Source organism: Hydra viridissima, unplaced genomic scaffold (genome assembly GCF_058129835.1).
Source record: "Hydra viridissima isolate aposymbiotic clone 2 unplaced genomic scaffold, HvirCarnegie_v1 scaffold_15, whole genome shotgun sequence".
In the NCBI taxonomy this organism is placed as follows: Eukaryota; Metazoa; Cnidaria; class Hydrozoa; order Anthoathecata; family Hydridae; genus Hydra; species Hydra viridissima.
In genome coordinates this window covers 8,621,137-8,639,858 of record NW_028324314.1, presented here as the reverse complement: position 1 = coordinate 8,639,858, position 18,722 = coordinate 8,621,137, and the positions used below count along the sequence as shown (strand labels likewise).

The 18,722-nt window shown below is 27.1% G+C and overlaps 2 protein-coding genes across 3 annotated transcripts; one reads left to right on the top strand and one right to left on the bottom strand.

Annotated features, from left to right (window-relative positions):
* On the bottom strand, positions 1-4,058 carry LOC145193046 (proteasome subunit alpha type-7-like). The gene is made up of 6 exons (XM_090073349.1): positions 3,365-4,058; positions 3,032-3,158; positions 1,295-1,419; positions 1,070-1,192; positions 872-991; positions 1-695 (listed from the first exon to the last, which is right to left on the bottom strand). Exons 1-6 carry the CDS (start codon positions 3,464-3,466, stop codon positions 525-527), a joined length of 768 nt encoding a protein of 255 aa, XP_089929475.1. The 5' UTR covers positions 3,467-4,058; the 3' UTR covers positions 1-524.
* Positions 4,059-8,168: 4,110 nt separating this feature from the next.
* On the top strand, positions 8,169-17,006 carry LOC149878520 (uncharacterized). 2 transcript variants are annotated; one of them, XM_090073343.1, is made up of 8 exons: positions 8,169-8,303; positions 10,242-10,551; positions 12,535-13,063; positions 13,324-13,400; positions 14,375-14,479; positions 15,662-15,728; positions 16,228-16,307; positions 16,413-16,946. In XM_090073343.1, exons 1-8 carry the CDS (start codon positions 8,201-8,203, stop codon positions 16,501-16,503), a joined length of 1,362 nt encoding a protein of 453 aa, XP_089929469.1. In that variant the 5' UTR covers positions 8,169-8,200; the 3' UTR covers positions 16,504-16,946. The 2 variants fall into 2 exon arrangements, with proteins under 2 accessions (XP_089929469.1, XP_089929470.1); XM_090073344.1 differs by lacking the exon at positions 15,662-15,728 and having other exon boundaries at positions 16,413-17,006.
* Positions 17,007-18,722: the final 1,716 nt, after the last annotated feature.

Here is an 18,722-nt window from a genome sequence, read left to right as displayed (position 1 = left end):
ATTTCACTTTAATTGCCTATTATTGAACTTGAGATAACATCTATTAACATATATTCAAAGTTTAAAGAAATTATAAATTTTATTTTATTCTTAACCAATATAATTTTTGCAGAATACTTTCCTAGGATGCTGATCTCAATTAAAATTAAAATAAAAAGCTATAAGGTCTTTTATAAATAGGTTATCCTGAAAATCATCCCATAGAAAAGATTTTAAATAGAATTAAAATGTGGGTGAATCTTAGGTAAATATCATAAATCTCTAGATGTAAGAAAGAGTCTTTTTCATGATTTATCTAATTATATTTTGTTATTTTCTTATTGATGTTTTTTTTTCTGAAGAAAACAATAAACATCAAACTTTTTTTTTTCATCCAAAAAAAAACAATAAATAAACTTTGAGAGCTTGTTCACTTGTATGCTATCAAAAATTACAGTAACATAAGTGAAATCGTTATGAAACCCTAACCAATGATCTGGCATTAGAACTGTTAGAATACTATACAATTATTGAATGAACTATTTTTATTCTGTTTGTGCTGCAAGTTTTTTGGCTTTTTTCTTTTCTAATTCTTCTTCTTTTTCTTTTTCTATTTCTTTAACATATTTCTCTATATCCTCTGTGCTTAGAAGGTGCATTGGTTCATCTTTTCTCATTACAGCCATTTCTACATTTTTACCACCAGTTTGAACAACCTGAAAAATATTTCTTTTTAAATTAAAAAAATTCAACTGTAGTAGGAGATGGTTCTATTTGATAAACTATGTTTAAAAATTTATCTGTGATAGGAGATGGTCATTTGATAATCTGTGTTTAAAAATTATTACTTGGCTAAAATATTGACCTTTAAGATAATTTAAAAAATCCTAACCTCCAGTAAGGCTTTCAAAGCAAGTTTGACGACGCTATCATCATTATTTGCTTCTTCATCTGAATAATTTTTCTCTAAATATTCTTGAACTGTCTTAGAACTTCGTCCAATGGCATTAGCCTGAAACGATGATTATAAACATAAATCATCATGTGATAAAATTTACATTAAAATTTTTTTCTTTAACATTTATCATACCTTCCATTCGTGATAGGTTCCAGAGGGATCTGTTTGATATAAATGTGCTGAACCATCATCATCAAAGCCAACAATTAACATACTAATGCCAAATGGACGCATACCATTACTTTGTGTATATTTCTAAACAAAAATACTTCTGGAATTTGAAAATTATAGAAAGCTCTAAAAAAACTATATTTAGGTGAAAATGTTTTATAAGTATTTTACTATGTATCAACTTACTTGTTTAAGACTAGCAATATACCGAGTAATATATTCCAAAGACACAGGATCTTCAACATTTAGTTTATGACTTTGACATTCAACACGAGCTGCATTAACAAGAATGCGAGCATCTGCTGTCAGTCCTTGAATAAATCATTTTAAAACATCAGAGATTTTAAGAAATATATAGTTTTAATTTCTTTAGCAATCAAGCTAGTTATATTAACAAAAGTTCCAAAATTCAAAACAGTTTTAAAAGAAAGAAATACATTACATTCAATGCATAAAAAAATAAAAATAATCATTTAAGGATTTAGTTCACAGATAAAATTTTGATGTCAGTAATTAATTGCCACTGTTTTAATACAGCACTGACACTTTCAAATTTTGTTAATCTTTCCCAAAGCTTTTTACTATTTTTTTTTTTTTTTTTTTTTTTACTAAAGCTTTTTAATATTTTTGAGATCGTGTCAAACTTTAAAATAATATGTCAATAAATTAAAGTCTACCATTATCAATAATTTGATATTTCTTCACATGAGTCATCTGCATATGTAAAACTTTTGATGAAAATAAGGCAAATATTATGTCTTTTTTAAAAATAGGCTATAATTTTAAAAAATCAAAAATTCATAAGCTAAATATTTGTTATAGAAATAATCAAATATTATATGCTAAGTAATTTCTTTTACTCAAAACTGCCAATTAAAACTAATTTTTCAGATTTAATGAGTTTTTGACAATTTTGCATTATTAGAGTGAACTTTATAAAATATATTTCTTTCATATAAATGCTGGATGCCAGATGCTTAAATTCTCAGAGATTAGGACACCTTAGCCTCTGAAGCCCAAAAACACTTAAGGCCTTTTAAACCCTAACTTTTTCAATCTTTCTAGATTTACTTTACTGATTTACTTAAATTAATTTTTATATACTTCTTAAACTTCCTGTTCTAAGAAAATAATTTTTAAAATTCTTAACTAACAAATCTTTTTTTTGTTTTCTAATAAAGATTTAACACAGAAACACTTTTCAGCTTATATATTAATTTTTTAAATAAGACTTAGTCTTCATCATGTTATAAATGTACATTTATATTAGTTTAGTATATTTCTTTGTACAACATTTTTTTCAATAGGCTATGAACTGAAAAGGATAACAAAAAGATGGGGAAGGAAAAAGAGCATTAAACATATTTTTAAAGTTTTGAAACATGTTTAATGCTCTTTTTTCTTAAAAATAATAACTATTGAATTTATAAATGACTAAAAACAGTTAAAACAGGAGCTTATTAATAATCAGTGAAGTTTTTTTATTAAGCCATGGTGTTCTATTCAAGGTAAACATTACAGGTTTTGTAATGAGGAAACAGTTTTCAGTTTTAAATTTTGAATAAGAAAATAATTTAACTTTCAATTATATTATAACAAAATGTATTTCAGTATTTTACTCACTATTCCTATTGTTAGGAAGAGGTTAATAGAAGCCTAGAATTTTTTCAAACACTTTTATCTTGGAGATTCTTATATAGACCTGTGAGTAATATTGTTTTAAAAAAGAATTAAATAGTAAATAGAATAAAAAAGTTAGTTAAGAAATCCTTAAAAAACCTTGATAGAACTAACATGAATTAATTTTATCTCATATTTAAAATAAACTACAATTTAAAATAGTCCTAATTTCACCATGAGATTATTTGTGTAAACATATTAATACAAATTAAAAAGCAAGATTCTAAAGCAACATTTTGCTACCTGCAAATGCTAAAAAAACATGATCATCTAAGGGAAAAATCTTTCGTACTGTTCTAGCTTCTTGTAGTTTGGCTACTGATTTTCTTTCAACCCCTAGTGCAACAATATTGGTCCCCCTTACACCAACCTAGTTGAAAAATATAAATACTCTGAGCTATTTGTGAGAGCTATGTGGATTTTTGTAATGAAGAGCAAATAAAATTTAACTTCCTTTTTTAAGATATTTTTGCAATAAATAAAACATCAAAATACTTTACAAAAATTATTTAGTTAAGAGTAATTCATCAAAAGTGCTAATATAAAAATTTAGGATTATTGTAAAACATGAATTACTGCAGTAGATCCTTTCTTTACAGCTTCTTGAGCATATTCAACTTGAAAAAGATGACCATCAGGAGAAAATATTGTAATGGCTCTGTCATAGTTTGCAGACATGTTTTATGAACTTAATTTCTATTTAAAAAAACAACAACAACAACGTATGTCTCTAACTTCTCAGCAATACTGCCATTCAAATAACATAGAATTTGATAGCAGTATATTATGAATTAAAAAACAACATATATTTAGCATATATCATCCCTTTATCATATTCTCTTTTCTAGCTTGAACAAAATCTAGATCAAGGATTACCTCGAGACAATCTAGATAAAGGATTACCTCGAGACAATTTTGATTGAGGATAACCTCGAGGACATTTCAGTTGTAAACAGAAAAATATTGAAAATTTTATGGACACTATGATATGGTATTATAGTTATTTTTGATGCCTTTTTTTGCCGAAGTATCTAAAGACCTAACAATATACTAAGGCTAAGCAGAACGGTACAACAACTAAACGTAAGTTACATAGAAAAATATATTAATTAGGCATACAAAAAATTTAGAGCTGTTGAGAATAGTCGATTAGATTTAAAAGAATCGTTAACATGATTTGCATAATTGCTTTAATTTTTTTTGAAAATGTTCTTAAATTGCTGTCATCATCTCGAAGAGTAAGATCCGAACTACAAGTGAACATTATACTGGAGATATGGGGGTTGGGGGAGCGGGTTGGCAAAGGAAATATCGAACTTATTTTAACTTTCTTTTTTCGATAGAATATTTGATATCAATTAAAATATAAACGTCATTTTAAAAGAAAGCACATAAAACATAAAATTATATAATTTTTTTAACGACTTAAAATGAGCACATGCATACTGTTTATATTTTGCTTTTTAAAATGTTAGTACCTTTTTTTAGTTTTTTACCAACAAGTGATGTTTTCACAAAAATTTTAATTGAAAGTTTTTTTTAATGATAGAATCAAATTTAAAACTCGGATTAAAAAAAAAATATGACAGTTTAAAAAGGCCAACACATAGTGTTCTCTTAGATCAAGTATATCAAACTCAAAATAAAGAAGGGCCAATTTTAAAAGAAAAAACGCTTTGAGAGCCAAAATATATAATGTAAATAAAATGGTAAAAAAAAAAATTATTTTTGTATATCATTAATGCTTTGAACTGCTGCCTTAAAAGCGTCTTTTTTCTGAACTAGTGAAAATTTGGTTTAAAAATTGATAATGCTTGTTTAAAGGACCAATCAAGATATTCAATAAGTCATTCTAGGTCTGTATTTTAGTTTTCAGGAATATTAGTAAAAATCAGTATAACTATTATCTTTTAAATTAAAAAAAAAGGGATTTTGATATCAAAATTTTTAGCTTCTGAATATTTTACACTTAAGATCTCCATTTTATTCACAACTGTTAGAAAGTATTTTGGGTTATGTGTATTTATCCCTTTCCTGTGCCCCAATAAAGTTTTGAAAGATTACTGAAAAGATTACTGAAGAGCTTTATGTTTTTTCGACTTTAGTTAAAACTTTTCATCATTTAGGCATTAAAATTAATGCACTATACAATATTACAGAAATCAATATTAATATAAAAAAATATTAAAAAAAAATTCTTTTTTTTTATTAGCTAATAGAAAAATAATAAAATATTAAAATTTTCATTTACATAATGAAACTTTTATGATTATTTAAATATATTTGACGAATGGCTGAATATACAATAAAATAACTAACGAAAAAAATTATTTTAAATTTAAAATGGCTCAGCAAAAATTTTACATTAATTTTGATGGTTAATTAATGCTCCTAATAAAATGACGTATTTCTTACAAATCTATACATAAATACGAAAAAAAAAATTTTTTTATAAAATGTTATAATCTATGCTATATATATATATATATATATATATATATATATATATATATATATATATATATATATATATATATATATATATATATATATATATATATATATATATATATATATATATATATATATAAATTTTTGAGCAAATATTAGTTCTCAAGCATCAGGAAGCGGCTTTCTAACCCGCCTTAAAAAAACTTCAGGGTTCATTAAGGGCAACCCCTTAAGGGACCCTTAAGTCATTTTAAAGATCATATAAGATCTTTAACAACGTTTTCAAGATTTTACTTTTGATTTTCTTTTTTTTCAAATATTTTGTTGTATTTTTGAATTGAGGCCACTCCTCTTTCGGTAAAGTAGTTGGTAAATTTTATACTCCTAATAACATTCAGAGAAAGGTAATCTTTTCTACATTACCAAATTCTCCGAATCAGTTTTAAAATTTTTCACTGGTGTGTTTAATATTTAAAAAAAACAACTGATTTTTTGTTTTTTTTTAGTAAATGATGAAGCGGCAATACCTGTTTTTACTCATAAGTAAATCTGATAAATACAATTGATGCCATAAAAAGCTAAAGTTGCTAATGCTGCTACGATATTATCTGATAAATGCAGTTGATGTCAGAAAAGGCTACAGTTGCTACTGCTGCTACAATCTGATGACAATTAATTCAATAAGTTTAAAGTATTGCAGGAGCAAATGCTGTGTAAAGAAATTTAAAACAATAGATATAGACTTAAATAAAATACAATCAAAAGCTTTTCATACCGCTTCAAACTTGTTGCTTCAAACTTGTTTGGTTGTTTCATATTGATTTTTATAGTTATTCTACTTTTATAGCTTATAAATAAACATCGATATCTTTCTAGGAGCTAAGCTGGGTGCTTCAGCTGTAAAGTTGTCTAAATACGGTTTAATAAAATTATATAACATACTGACATTCCGGTTGAAATTTCAACTGGAATATTGGAACATAAATAGTACATGCAACCTATTGCAAACAATTCATAGTTTCTAGCTGCATAAGTTTTATACTACTAGAAGATACACCACCAAGAATGATCATAATTTGTTCAAGCAACTCCCAGTAATCTTTACATAAACAAGTTTAAGTTAACTGATTTTCGCATCGTATATTAATCTACTATTTTTCCACTGCAGTTGAAATGTTTTTAAATATTTTTATATTTGGCATTTGCTAAAATTATTTTTAAATGCACGATGATGACATGTCAGATAAAATAACTTTTTAGTAATTTTGTCTTTAATAAATTTACACCCACCGTTAATATGGCCTGTATCATCCACAATCATATTAGCCTTTAGGATCTCTGGTTATTTATTCCACCCTAAAAACAAGAACAGGAAACACCGAGGAGATTATTTTTTCCACCGAGGAGCACCAAAAAGATTACTCATTTCCACCCGAGAAACAAGAACAGAAAGATAGTTAGCTCATTTCCAAAGTTAGAATACTTCTTGAGCTGCTATAGTTGACTATTATTGCTGACCTTTTTTTCATTGATTATCAAAAACAAAATCTAAGGTTATCTTCCTCTTAAGGAAGCTTGCACGCACATCCTTCAACTTAAAAAAAGCTTGAGTTTTTCATATGCAGAAAGTTTATTAGAAAAGAGGCTTGTTAAAAAATTCTTTAGCTTTCTGTGGTACACCAGTGAAGCTTAAGAAATTTTACAGAGCTCTTAAAAGCCAAAGTTTTAGTTTTAATACATTAGAATCAAGGAAATCTTCTTAAAGCACAAATATCTTTTGCGCATTCAGCAAATGCTGAATGCGCAAAAGATATTTGTGCTTTAAGAAGATTTCCTTGATTCTAATGTATTAAAACTAAAACTCTGATTTGCTCCACAACTCTACTATATTTTTAATTTTGGTATGCCTAAGAGATAATGCTAATTTTGCAGCTACCATATAATCTTCTCGTGGATGCTTAGTTATTTTTCTGTAAAAACACACGAGTTTCGTCCTCTTTTAGAAAAGATTTTTCAAGAGGAAATTTTTCTAATCATCAGATTCGAATCAAATTAAATCTATTAAGATTTGGATGGTAAGAAATTAATCAAGGACAACGTAAATTCGATATATAGCATTAGTATATATGTTAATTAGGAACTAGAAATCACTCGGATTAACACTTTTTATAACTCAATATCTTCTTTGGTTCTTATTTTTTAGTACTTTGAATTAACTATAAGCAAGAAAATCTTAAAGTTTATGATATGTTAAAATATATAAGTTAACATTCTGGATTGCTGCTTTTCGCGCGCGCATTTATGTAGATTTTTGTGAAACAGTCATAGGCAGACTATGAATTGACCAAGGTTATGGGGGCATGGCCACTAACATCTGAATACCGTCTAGAACCTCTTTTAATTAACTATTGTATAACTACTTTGCAACTATTTTTCATCTTTCTAATTACATTTATTGCTACTTGCAACGACGTTGCGTCCTCTCTTATTTTGTTAGATTATCAAAACTAACGACATCAATATACTTGAGTTAAACTATGGCATTAATTTAGCCCTCGTGTCTAACAATTCAGGTATTGAAAGTAGGTTTTAATTCAATAAATCATCAGCAAGATTTTTTCAAGTGAAAATTTAAAATGATATACCGAATTAACATAGAAATATATGCTATTCATGTGTTGTATAATTATTTTTCTGCTTAAAGATCAAGCTTCCTGCAAAACCGAATATAATCAATCGCTTTTGGATAAGTTTAATTTTACTTAAGTAAATACTAAAGCTATTTTAGGTGTATAAGATATCAAATAATATTAACTAACACAAAACTAAATATTTAATCCATTAATTATATAAACAGTAGTTTAAGATGCTCTAGCTTGACAAGAATTATTTTGATGCTTATATGTACATATTTATGCACACTAGTTATTAATAGAACTTAAAATCAAAAATTTAATAAAAATGGCTAATGTCTTTGATTCTGACGAAGATGGAGGTGTCAATGAAATGGTTGCAAATGATGAAGATGATGAAGAAGATGATGACTATATCCCAGAAAAACAAGGTATGCATCACTTAAAATATTATTACAATTGGTTTTGAAAAATTATTTCTTTTAAAATCTGAATCATAATTTTTAGTAAATAAGATTAGAAATTGTAACTTTTTGTTGTTCAATATTAATAGTATAAAAGCATTCAAGTTTAAAAAATAATGATTTCATTAACTACATTTGTACTCAACAAAGACTGACACATGGTATTTTTTCATGAAAAATAAGAATGCAAGACCACAAAGCTTAGAAACAATCCAATTTACACTAAATTACTTAAAATTAGCCTAATTTTGCAAACAAAATGATAATGTAAACAAAGTTAGTACAAATAAATATATGTATATTAGTTTATGATGTTCAACATTGCTTTTTTCCTTGCCTCAGTAAGCTGTAGGTACCAAAAACAAGTGCTGTCAAAACATCTATTTCTAAACTCTACAGATTAATACTACATTGAAGGGTTGTAGTATGTTGTTCAGCATTTAATATAATATGTCAGCTTCTTAAGATGAAAAAGTTATAATATTTCATGCTGCTTTTCTTGTATCTCGTATCTTTTTCATCTTTAATACACTAAATTTGCTCAAGAACAATGCATATGTTCTTGTAACTAAGCTATTATACATAAACAGCTCCTGCATTAGTATTACCAAACATTTAGTCACTTGGAAATCTGTTGTGAATCTGTTAAGATCCTCCATATATGTATAGATTCAGAGAAAAGCTAATACAGTTCCTGAGTCAAGTCTATGTGTACTTCCAATCTAGTAAATTCATCCACCATGTACAACCACAATTTAGTGGGCTAACCACTATATTGCGGTTACACATGGTGAGTTTAGTTCACTTGATTGGAAGGATAAGGTGGATTGCACAAGACTCTTGGCAAAAAGGAAGCCAGATTAGATGCTGCAAAGTAAACCTAGTTGCTGACAATACTGAGGTATTACCTTTGTGGAAAAAGTTTCAAATTGTTACTCTTGAGCATGTTTCCTCACCTCCTTTACCAGTAACAATTTCGATACCTACAATGGTGCGTAATGAAATATTTTTTCTGTATGATAAGAAACTGTCTCTACATATCTGTCTATATATGGCCTGATCCTTTATTGTTGTTCCTTCTAGTTCTATTTTAGCTTTTTGTAGCTATCACAAAGTTTTGTCAGGATTTGTATTCTGGAATCATTTCTCTATGTTAGAGTTTGCTGCTAAACCTAAATAACATTTGACATGAGAAGTGATGCTGTCTCTTTTAGTGATATAAACAGTCAAAGAATATCCCCATTTGTTGGAAGATGTGAGCCTGGTTTACCATTCTCTATCAACCAGACTTTTGTTCAGTTTCTTGTTATTACCATTACAGTTTTCTCTTGCAATTATAAATATCAATTGTTTTAAACTGTCAGTGTACTGAACTCTGCAAACAAATATCAATTAAGTGTTTATTATACTTTACTTTTAGTAGTTTAATATTACGCTGTTAATCCTAATAATAGTATTAATCATCAACCTTTTGATTTTCTGTTGAATGAACAAACTTCTATATCAATCATTTAAAATGTATTAAAATGAAAAAAAAATTTATCATTTTAAATAAACTGATTAGTTCATCCTTAATTTGGTGTGTAGAAGAATAAAAAAACCTTACAAAACAATTATTTTAGAATATATATATCAGTAAAAATGAAATTTAAATTGTTCAAAAAATTTTCTAATATAATTTTGTCATTAAGATGTAGTTATAACTATATTGGGTTTTTGTAACTTAAAAAATTGTTTATGAAATATATCAAATTCAATTTCTCAACATTATTTAAAAAACTGTTATTTTATGCAAAAATGAGATTTATATTGTTTAAATTATTTATAATTACATATTACCTTTATATTATTCAAGTTTAAATCTTGTTGTATATATATTAGAAACCTGTTAGTTTTTTTTTTAAGTTGTTGTGTCTGATGATGCTGATGATTCTGATCCTGACTTCAATGCAAAAAAACGCAAATCATCAACAAGTAAGAGAGGCCGTTCTTCTAGAAGTTCACCACCAGAAAAAAAAGCAAAAGTTACTGATACATCTATTAAAAAAGCCAAAGGAAGACCCAAAAAATCGTCCCCTACCAAAGCACCTGTTCCTAAAACTCCAGGTCAAAGAGGAAGACCACGTTCTATATCAAAAGTTACTCACAATAATTTAAGTGAAGAAACAGAGAAAACTAAAGATGTGATTGATTCAAAAAGAAATTCACTTAGAAGGTAAATTTTTATTAACCAGTAGAAAATAGTAAAATAGAATTCGTTTAGGTGGTAAACTTTCATTTACCAGTTTCATTTACCAGTTTCATTTACCTTATTGTTTACAATCAATAAAAGTTAATCGGAAGAAACTGAGGGAAGGAATGCAAAGAATTAATTTCTGAAATTAATTCTTTGCATTCCTTCCCTCAGTTTTATTCTTGTGGATGTCCAATAAAATTTCAAGCTTTTGCTTTTGTGGTCCCCATAAGCACAGCGTAATCATAACTATTTGATGTTTTTTTTTTTTACAAAAAAATTCAAATCTTTAGTGTCTCTGCAAAGGGTTTTTATTTTTTTCATTTTTTTGATTCATGATTACCCAGCACTTTTCAAAAACTATCAATTCTGGGTAGTTTAGAGGATTAGCCATTTTTAATCAATGTTTACATCATTTTATTCTATAGTCAGTTTATCATAATGACTTAAGTCAGACCAGAATACAGGTCCATTATCATTTGATTTAATGAGAGGTAAAAGATGTTTTTGTAAGCACTCTTTAAAATATATTTCACCAGTTAGTGTCAACTTACACATATAAAGTGCTGATTTTTTGCCACAACTGTGAATTACTTACTAAATAAAGGCTTTTTTAGCAAATTTATCATGTTTTATATATTTAAATTTTTTATTTGCTTCTCTATAATTGGAATTATAGTAGACAGCCCTAGGATTTTGTTGACGATTGTACTTGATGTAAGTTCTATTGTAATTTGGCACTTTTTGTGAGTTGAAAGAGTGAAGACCATATTCATTTCAAACTTTTACAACAAAACTGTGAATGAAAGAATCCATATTTTTTGGTCATTCTCTGAGTTAGAGACCTGGGTTAATCTTGAAACCATTAACAAGTTTTCTAATCAGTTTTTAATTTTGAAAACCATCCATCATCAATTTTCCATCACCAGATTTTGGTCTAATTGACTTTGTTTAAGAAAAATGTTAAGTAAAACAACTAATGATGTAGGGGTGAATTAACTTCTATTAAAAACTTCCAAATATTTGTGTATAATTGTTTCTCTAATGTCTTTAGTCTTTTTTTTAAATACAATTTAACGGAATTATAATTTAATGGTAAAATTAAAACATTTCATAGTTACAACATTTAGTAAACAAAATACAAACACAATAAGAATTTTATCAATATAACCACTGAAGAAAAAGGTGTATTTAACATTTTACGTTTTTTTAGTTTACATGCTTTACAAAAGTATTTCACAGTAAGTAAATCATCCTTACTGTTTAGCAATGCAGGTTGACAGCTATTATTCTATATATGCTAAAAATTGAAATATTTGCATTATAAGAAACTTGTAATCATTAATTGTTTGTACAGTCATTTATATCAATAGATGACTGTACAAACATAACTGCACATAATCACTGTACAAAATAATTGTATCAATGCTTTTAACGTAATGCAGCATTATAGATTTAGCATTTTGATATAAAAATTAATTTACACCATTTTGATGTAGATATAGTATGAGAATAAAAGTATTATGTAGTTAGTGAATGACTAAGCTATAAACCTTTGTCTATTTGCTGTTTGATTGATTGTGTCAGCCAAAGTAATAAGTTTGGATTGGGTTGTAAATCAATGGACAATAGTCTAAGAAACAAAGTAGTTTTTTTTCTTTCATTTTTTAAATTTTTTAAAAAACTTTTATTTAATTGTATAGAAACCCATTCAGATTTTTAATGTTTTAAAATTTTTCCTAAAGTAAGTAAATTCCTTATTTTCCTTTTAATTGTATAGAAACCCATTCAGATTTTTAATGTTTTAAAATTTTTCCTAAAGTAAATAAATTCCTTATTTGCCATTTTCATTTTATCAAGAAAGAGTATATTAAGATGGAATGCAAAAATGCATCTTGTTTAAATTTTAGCCCAATAATAATGAAGAATTCTAAAAATTTTGGTTAATTCTTTCTCGATTTTCAGGAGCTCAAGAAGCACTCGAAAATTAGTTTCTTATGCTGATGCTGATTTTTCAGGAGAAGAACATCAATCTGAGTATGATGAACTTGAAGATGATGTTTTAGAAGATAAAAAATCAAAAGCAGATGAACAAGTAAACAAGAAGCAGCATGTCGAGAATTTATGGTCAACTTTTAAAGATGATGTCAATAAAAAAACTAAAAATGTTGAAACCAATGAAACTTTAAAAAACAATTTTGAAAAAATCGATAAAGAAACTGATGTAGCAAAGCATGGCAAGACCAATCAAGATACAAAATCAGTTTCAATTCATAATGAGAAACAATTGGATAAGTTGCAAGAGGCTAATGTAGAAAAATTGGAAGGTGATGTAGTGACTGAAACAAATATCTCTGAAAAAAAAGAATTTGAGCCCACTGGGAATTCTGAAAAAGAATTAAAAAACAATAATGAAAACATTGTAGGTACTTTTCAAGATGAGAAAAGAAAAACTTTTTTAGAAAGCAAAGTTGAGGAGCAGCTTCAAAAACCTGTAAGTGCTTTCAGTGTAAAGTGGTAGTTTAACTTCAAACTCAGCAAATAGTTTTAAAAAATAAATAAATAATTTTAAAAATAGTTTAAAAAAAAAAAAAAGAATAATTTTAATTTGTTAAACACAATTTTAGTTACTTACAAATCAACCAACAAATTTTTAAACCCTAATTTTTTAAATTCTTCTTGTTACAGTTTGCTAGAATTATTATGTTATATTACCTGAGAAATTAATATTCAATCCTAAAAATTCAATCCAAGGTTTCAATAATGGGAGAAGGAGCAAAGAAAACTGTCTCTGTTACTGAAACATATGATTTTGCTGGTGAAACTGTCAAGTAAGATTTATTTTCCTAATTAATAACACAAGGACAAAAAAGTATTTCTTTAACAAGTTTTTTAAGGAAATTGTTATTGTCTTGAGATTTGGCAGTTTCAAAACTGTTTTTTCTCAATCAGGTCTAGTTTTTTTTTCCTGCAGGACATTTTTTTAGAAAAGTATTTTAAAATGTAATTACTTTTAATTTTTTATAACTTCAAATTTTTGGCGAAAATATTTTTCTTGTATCATTGCCTATATCACCAAGGTTTATGAAGAATGATCTAGTGAAAGTGGCAAAGTTTAGTGTTTATATTTGCCCCAATTTTTCAAACTGGATTATTATAAACTAGGTCTTTGTAAGTTCTCTCATTTAAGTTCTTTCCAAGTTTTCACTAATGTTCTGAAGCTTTTTTGAAATCAGATCAAAATACATTGACATATCCTTTAGGGAAAAAAGAAGAATTTGAAAGTCCTTTCAAATTATCCACTTGTATTCATGATAAAAATATTTCTTATTAATAAGCTTAGATTTTTTAACTGTATATAAATTTAAAAATGAAAAAGCGTTCACTTTGATACTAGTTTAATAGTAGTATTAAAATGTACACTTTTTTTTCATTATTTTTTTTTTTTCATTATTTTCTTTTTTTTTACTACCTTTAATCTTTAGTGGTTTTTAAATTTATAAGAAAAGAAGTTATTTTTTATAATTTAAAAAAAAAAGGTATGCTGTTGAGAAAAAACTTTGCCTGATTGAGAAAAATTAAGTTCATATTTATGTTCTTATGCCTAAAAAAAAAAAATGGCTAAAATAACATGTGATATGTTAACATGTAGAGAGCTTTCTTTTCTTTATCTGTTTAACAAATTTTTAACTTTTAGATTTATTTTGCTTTTGGCATTTTTGTTTTTTATGAGTTGACTGTCAGAGTAGTGTTCATGTATTTATTTTATCTATGCAGTTCATACATAAATTTCTAACTATTTCAGAGTCACTAAACAAGTTCAAGCAACTGATGACGTGTCACAAAGTTCAAGTAGCTTTAATAGCAGTCTTTCAAATAGTTCATCATCAAGTAGCTTGTCATCAAATGAGTAAGTCCTTCAATCATTATTTATTTTTTAAAAATTGAATTAACTTATATTTATTTGAGAACAAGTCCTAATTGTATAGCAATTGAAGTAACTACAAGTTCAAATAAGTTTTAAGATTTTCAACTGCAAAAGTTTGAGCATTTTTCTGCTACCTATACGATATAGTTCTTTTCCTTATACTTATCTTCTTCTATGTTCATCATATGGATTTATTAACTCTTCATTATTTCGTTTTCACTTCATTAGATACTAGATTTTGGGATTATCTTTTTAAAAATTTTGGTATTCGATGTTTATGTTCTGTTACAATAATAATTGTAATAATTATTATAATAATTACAGAATTATTACAATAATTACAAAACTATTCTTGAAGGTGATGTTTTGAGAGTTTGTTTTTTTTTTTTGCTGTGTATTAGCATGTATTTGTCATCTTTTCAGTTTTTGTAATGAACATTTTTCATTGCCTTTGAAATCTTTATCTGAATCAACAGTCTGAACAGTCAATGAAAGGAGAATTCGGCCTTTTTTTAGTTAAGGTTTTCTGTAACGTCAAGGTTTATTCTTTTTTTTCTCCACTTCATTTGTTTAATAAAAGACAACTGAGTTAAATTTGTTGAATCGATCCGACATTGTGACTCGTATATAGTTTGTTTTTTAGAAGTGAAACTCAAGATTTATGATTTTACAAATAACCTTTTTGTTTTATAATAGTAGGGTTGTTTTTTTGTGACTATTTTACAAGGTTCATTGCACTCCTAGAAAATATTTCTTAACAAACTTAACAATTTAAATTCCAGTTAAAAAATTTCTTTTTTCTCTATTGTTATATTTAATTCTTTAAACTAATTGCATTAGTGAATAAAAAGTTTTTCTTTTTTAAAAAAAACAAAACATTAACAGGTTGTTAAAAATTTTTTTTTAAAAGAATTGCAGGGTTAAAAGTTTTAAAGAATTGCAGGATTAAAAGTTTTAAAGAATTGCAGTGTTAAAAGTTTTAAAGAATTGCAGGGTTAAAAGTTTTAAAGAATTTCAGGGTTAAAAGTTTTAAAGAATTGCAGGGTTAAAAGTTTTTCCTAAATTTATTTGTTTTAGTTGCAATGAATCTTCTTGTTTTGCTTTTCTTTTTTTTTTTTTTTTTTTTTTTTTTTTGCTTTGAATTTGTGTTTGTGTTATTTAAAGTTCAAAGCGAGGTGGTGTGGCCAATGTCCTTGATTCATTTACAAAGAAGAAGAAGATGAGCGTTCTGGTACGGAAAACAAAATCATTTTTATAACAGAAAGAAACTGTGACGTCATATTTTAACTAACTTAACACTCTAAACTCACCACACGTCATCAGGATTTCTCTTACTAAACTTTATGTCAGTAAGGTCTTCGTTTAATGTGCATAAATGTCTATAGGATCTCGTCTCATCGTAGGAGCTCAACTGATGTTGTGCGGTAAAAATGACAACGAAAAATATTAGACTTAATGTCTTGGAATACAGTTTGTATATTTCGAAGCATTAAAACATCATCTTTGAAAAATAAGCAGACAGAAAGACGTTCAATTTGATCTTATTATTAATTTCATCTTTTCCGTAAAAACTGGAGCTGCTTTTTATTCTGAAATTAGAATTTGGCTATTTTAAATTTATGATTCCATGACATTTCTTAAAACTCCAAAAGTTTCATTATGGTCCCTATATCTTTATCATTTTTCGGTGCAAAGTTTATTTGATGACAGTTTAATATATTTTTTTTCAGGAAAAATCAAAGCATGATTGGGAAAGCTACAAAGCAGAGGCTGACCTAGCTGACGAAATGAAGCGCAATAAGGGTGTTGGGTATGGAGTTTTTTTTGCTTTGTATAAAAGTTAAAATTGTTGGAAAACAGTTAAAGTTTCTTTGTTTTTAACGAGTTTTGTTTTTACTTCTGAGTATCATTATAGATACCTTGATAAACAAGATTTTCTTAATCGTGTTGATTATCAGCAGTGGGAAAGAGAGAGAGAAATGCGTTTATATACCAATCGTAAATGATTATTAATCCAAGTAAAGATTATGCTGGTGATTTGTGGTCAGAGTTGCAGTTTTATTTATTTTAAAACTTTTACTATAAGCGCGTTTGGAACAATTTTAAAAAGATAATTATTTAATTATTGCGCCTATAGCAACAACAGCTGAAAAATGTTTATATGATGAAAATGAAAAATGCTTTACGCATCTGTGTTGTGAAATGTGTACAAACTCTCCTTTCTTTTGTGTTTATATTTTCCCTTTTTTTTTTTTTTCGAAACTGTTGGTTTTGAAATGTACAAGGTGTGAAATTTTTTATTCCAATTTCTCGTTTTATCTTTTTTTTTGTGTTGTTTATTATCCAAGTAGATGTTTTGTGACGTCTGAAATCAGCTGTTTTCGTGTTTTTGTTGCTTTAGTGTGATTTGCATCGAAAACTCTTAGAACATAGTTTATAACCAAATAAATCTTATTGTTGTTAAAACCGAAGTTTATAACAAATTGCGATTGATTAGCATAAAAAAGCTTACTTTATAATAATTTTTCAGAGAAAAAATAGCACGCAGCCGTAATTTTTAACCTTAGGTTAATATTTTTTAAGAAAATTCATTTGGAGGTAATTCAGTCAATGTACAGATTTAGTTAATTTAGCGCCTTCGATAAGTACTGCAAATAATATCTTGCTTTAATACCTTTACAAAATTTCGCTTTTTCAACCTTTAAATAATTTAATAAAAACTTAATTATCGAGCCTATTTTAAGGTGTGCAACTGAACTAATATAATATAATTAATTCTAATTTTAAAAATTAGCTTAGTAAACGAGTCAAAACATCGCACAGTTTTACTGGGTCTTGCTCAAAGTTAAGTTAACCTGAGGTTAGTCTTAAAATTTTCGTTGCTTGTATTTAATGGTTTTTGAAAAGAAATTGGTGCTTTAAAATTAATAATTTTTTTCACAACATCTTTACTCACCAGAAAAAGAAAAAATAGGTTTTCCGTTAATTTTCGTTCTATTTTCCTCTTAAACCAATTGTTATTCACAACTATTTTATTAGTTGATGTCAGTTTGATCATTTTCTATAAAAGGTTGGACAAAACTGCGAGTAATGACCAGTTTAGTCGCATTTAAGCTTTTTTGAGAATTCGAGAAGACCCGAAAGTTAGAATACACAAAAATGAGTTGAAAAGCAGTAAACGAAACAACGGAGTGGCAGACAGTAGATATGAAGGATGGTTCTAGGATCAACGACAAAAGCAGCAAATAAATTAATGCTTTTCCGAGAGTTGCGTCAGAAATACTCTGTAGACATTTTCCGAGAGTTACTTCAGAAACACTGTAAACATGTGCTGTCCAATAATACATATTTTGGGTCGAAATTTGTGGGGTTTTTCTTAAGGATAATGGTACCGAGTTTAAAAATTTTATTTATTTTTCAATCAACAAGAATTCTTACAGTTGAGCACAAACAATAGAGTATATTCATTCTTTTTTTCTTTTTTTTTTAAAACAAAGGAATCAATGCATTTAAATTACACAAATTTTTTTTGTGGTATAGTTGGTGCAGGGGTTGTTTTTCCTTTTGGGGCATATGGGTCAAGAGCTATCACAGTAAAAGTAATAAAAATTAACTTGAGTTAAGGAAAAAGAGCTTTTTAAATTCTCAGAATAAACTAATTCATATAAATTTACGAAAGTTCTAAAAATATGTAAGAATCCAAGGGCTCTTTTCTCCATTTGGGGCAATTGAGTCAAACAAAATACAATTTCTGCATAAGCCGTAAAAACAACTAGTTAAAAAAACAAGAAGAATATCAAGAAAGTATGTTAAAATCCCTGGGCTCAATTTTTCCATTTAGGGGAATTGGGTCTAAAGCAATAAAATGTTTGTGGAAACCATAAAAAACAACTTTAGTTCTTATGTTCCTGAAAGTAAAATTGTCAATAGTCAATATGATTATCATTAAAAATTATGATAGATTTATCTTTGTTTACATTTCAACAGTAGGATCTGAAATAGCAACCCAGGTAACACAAAACGTTCAAGAAACGGTCGGGCACGTTCTAAAAACTTTTCCATCATTTTTCGAACGTACTTGAACGTTTTGTGTTAGCTGGGAATTAACTGTCCTCAGTATATAATAGTATTTGGCCATTGACACAAAAATTCTTTAACAGATTCAGAATGATAATATAGTGCAGCCCCATTATACAACAAAATGCTAAATCTATTACCTATTAAA

Coding starts and splice junctions, on each gene's coding strand:
- LOC145193046 (XM_090073349.1), bottom strand. CDS start 3,466: ATGTCTGCAAACTATGACAGAGCCATTACAATATTTTCTCCTGATGGT. Junction 3,159..3,364: donor TAAAGAAAGGATCTACTGCA/GTAATTCATGTT, acceptor TTTTTCAACTAG/GTTGGTGTAAGGGGGACCAA. Junction 992..1,069: donor GAACCTATCACGAATGGAAG/GTATGATAAATG, acceptor TCATCGTTTCAG/GCTAATGCCATTGGACGAAG.
- LOC149878520 (XM_090073343.1), top strand. CDS start 8,201: ATGGCTAATGTCTTTGATTCTGACGAAGATGGAGGTGTCAATGAAATG. Junction 15,729..16,227: donor AGAAGAAGATGAGCGTTCTG/GTACGGAAAACA, acceptor ATTTTTTTTCAG/GAAAAATCAAAGCATGATTG. Junction 16,308..16,412: donor AAGCGCAATAAGGGTGTTGG/GTATGGAGTTTT, acceptor GTATCATTATAG/ATACCTTGATAAACAAGATT.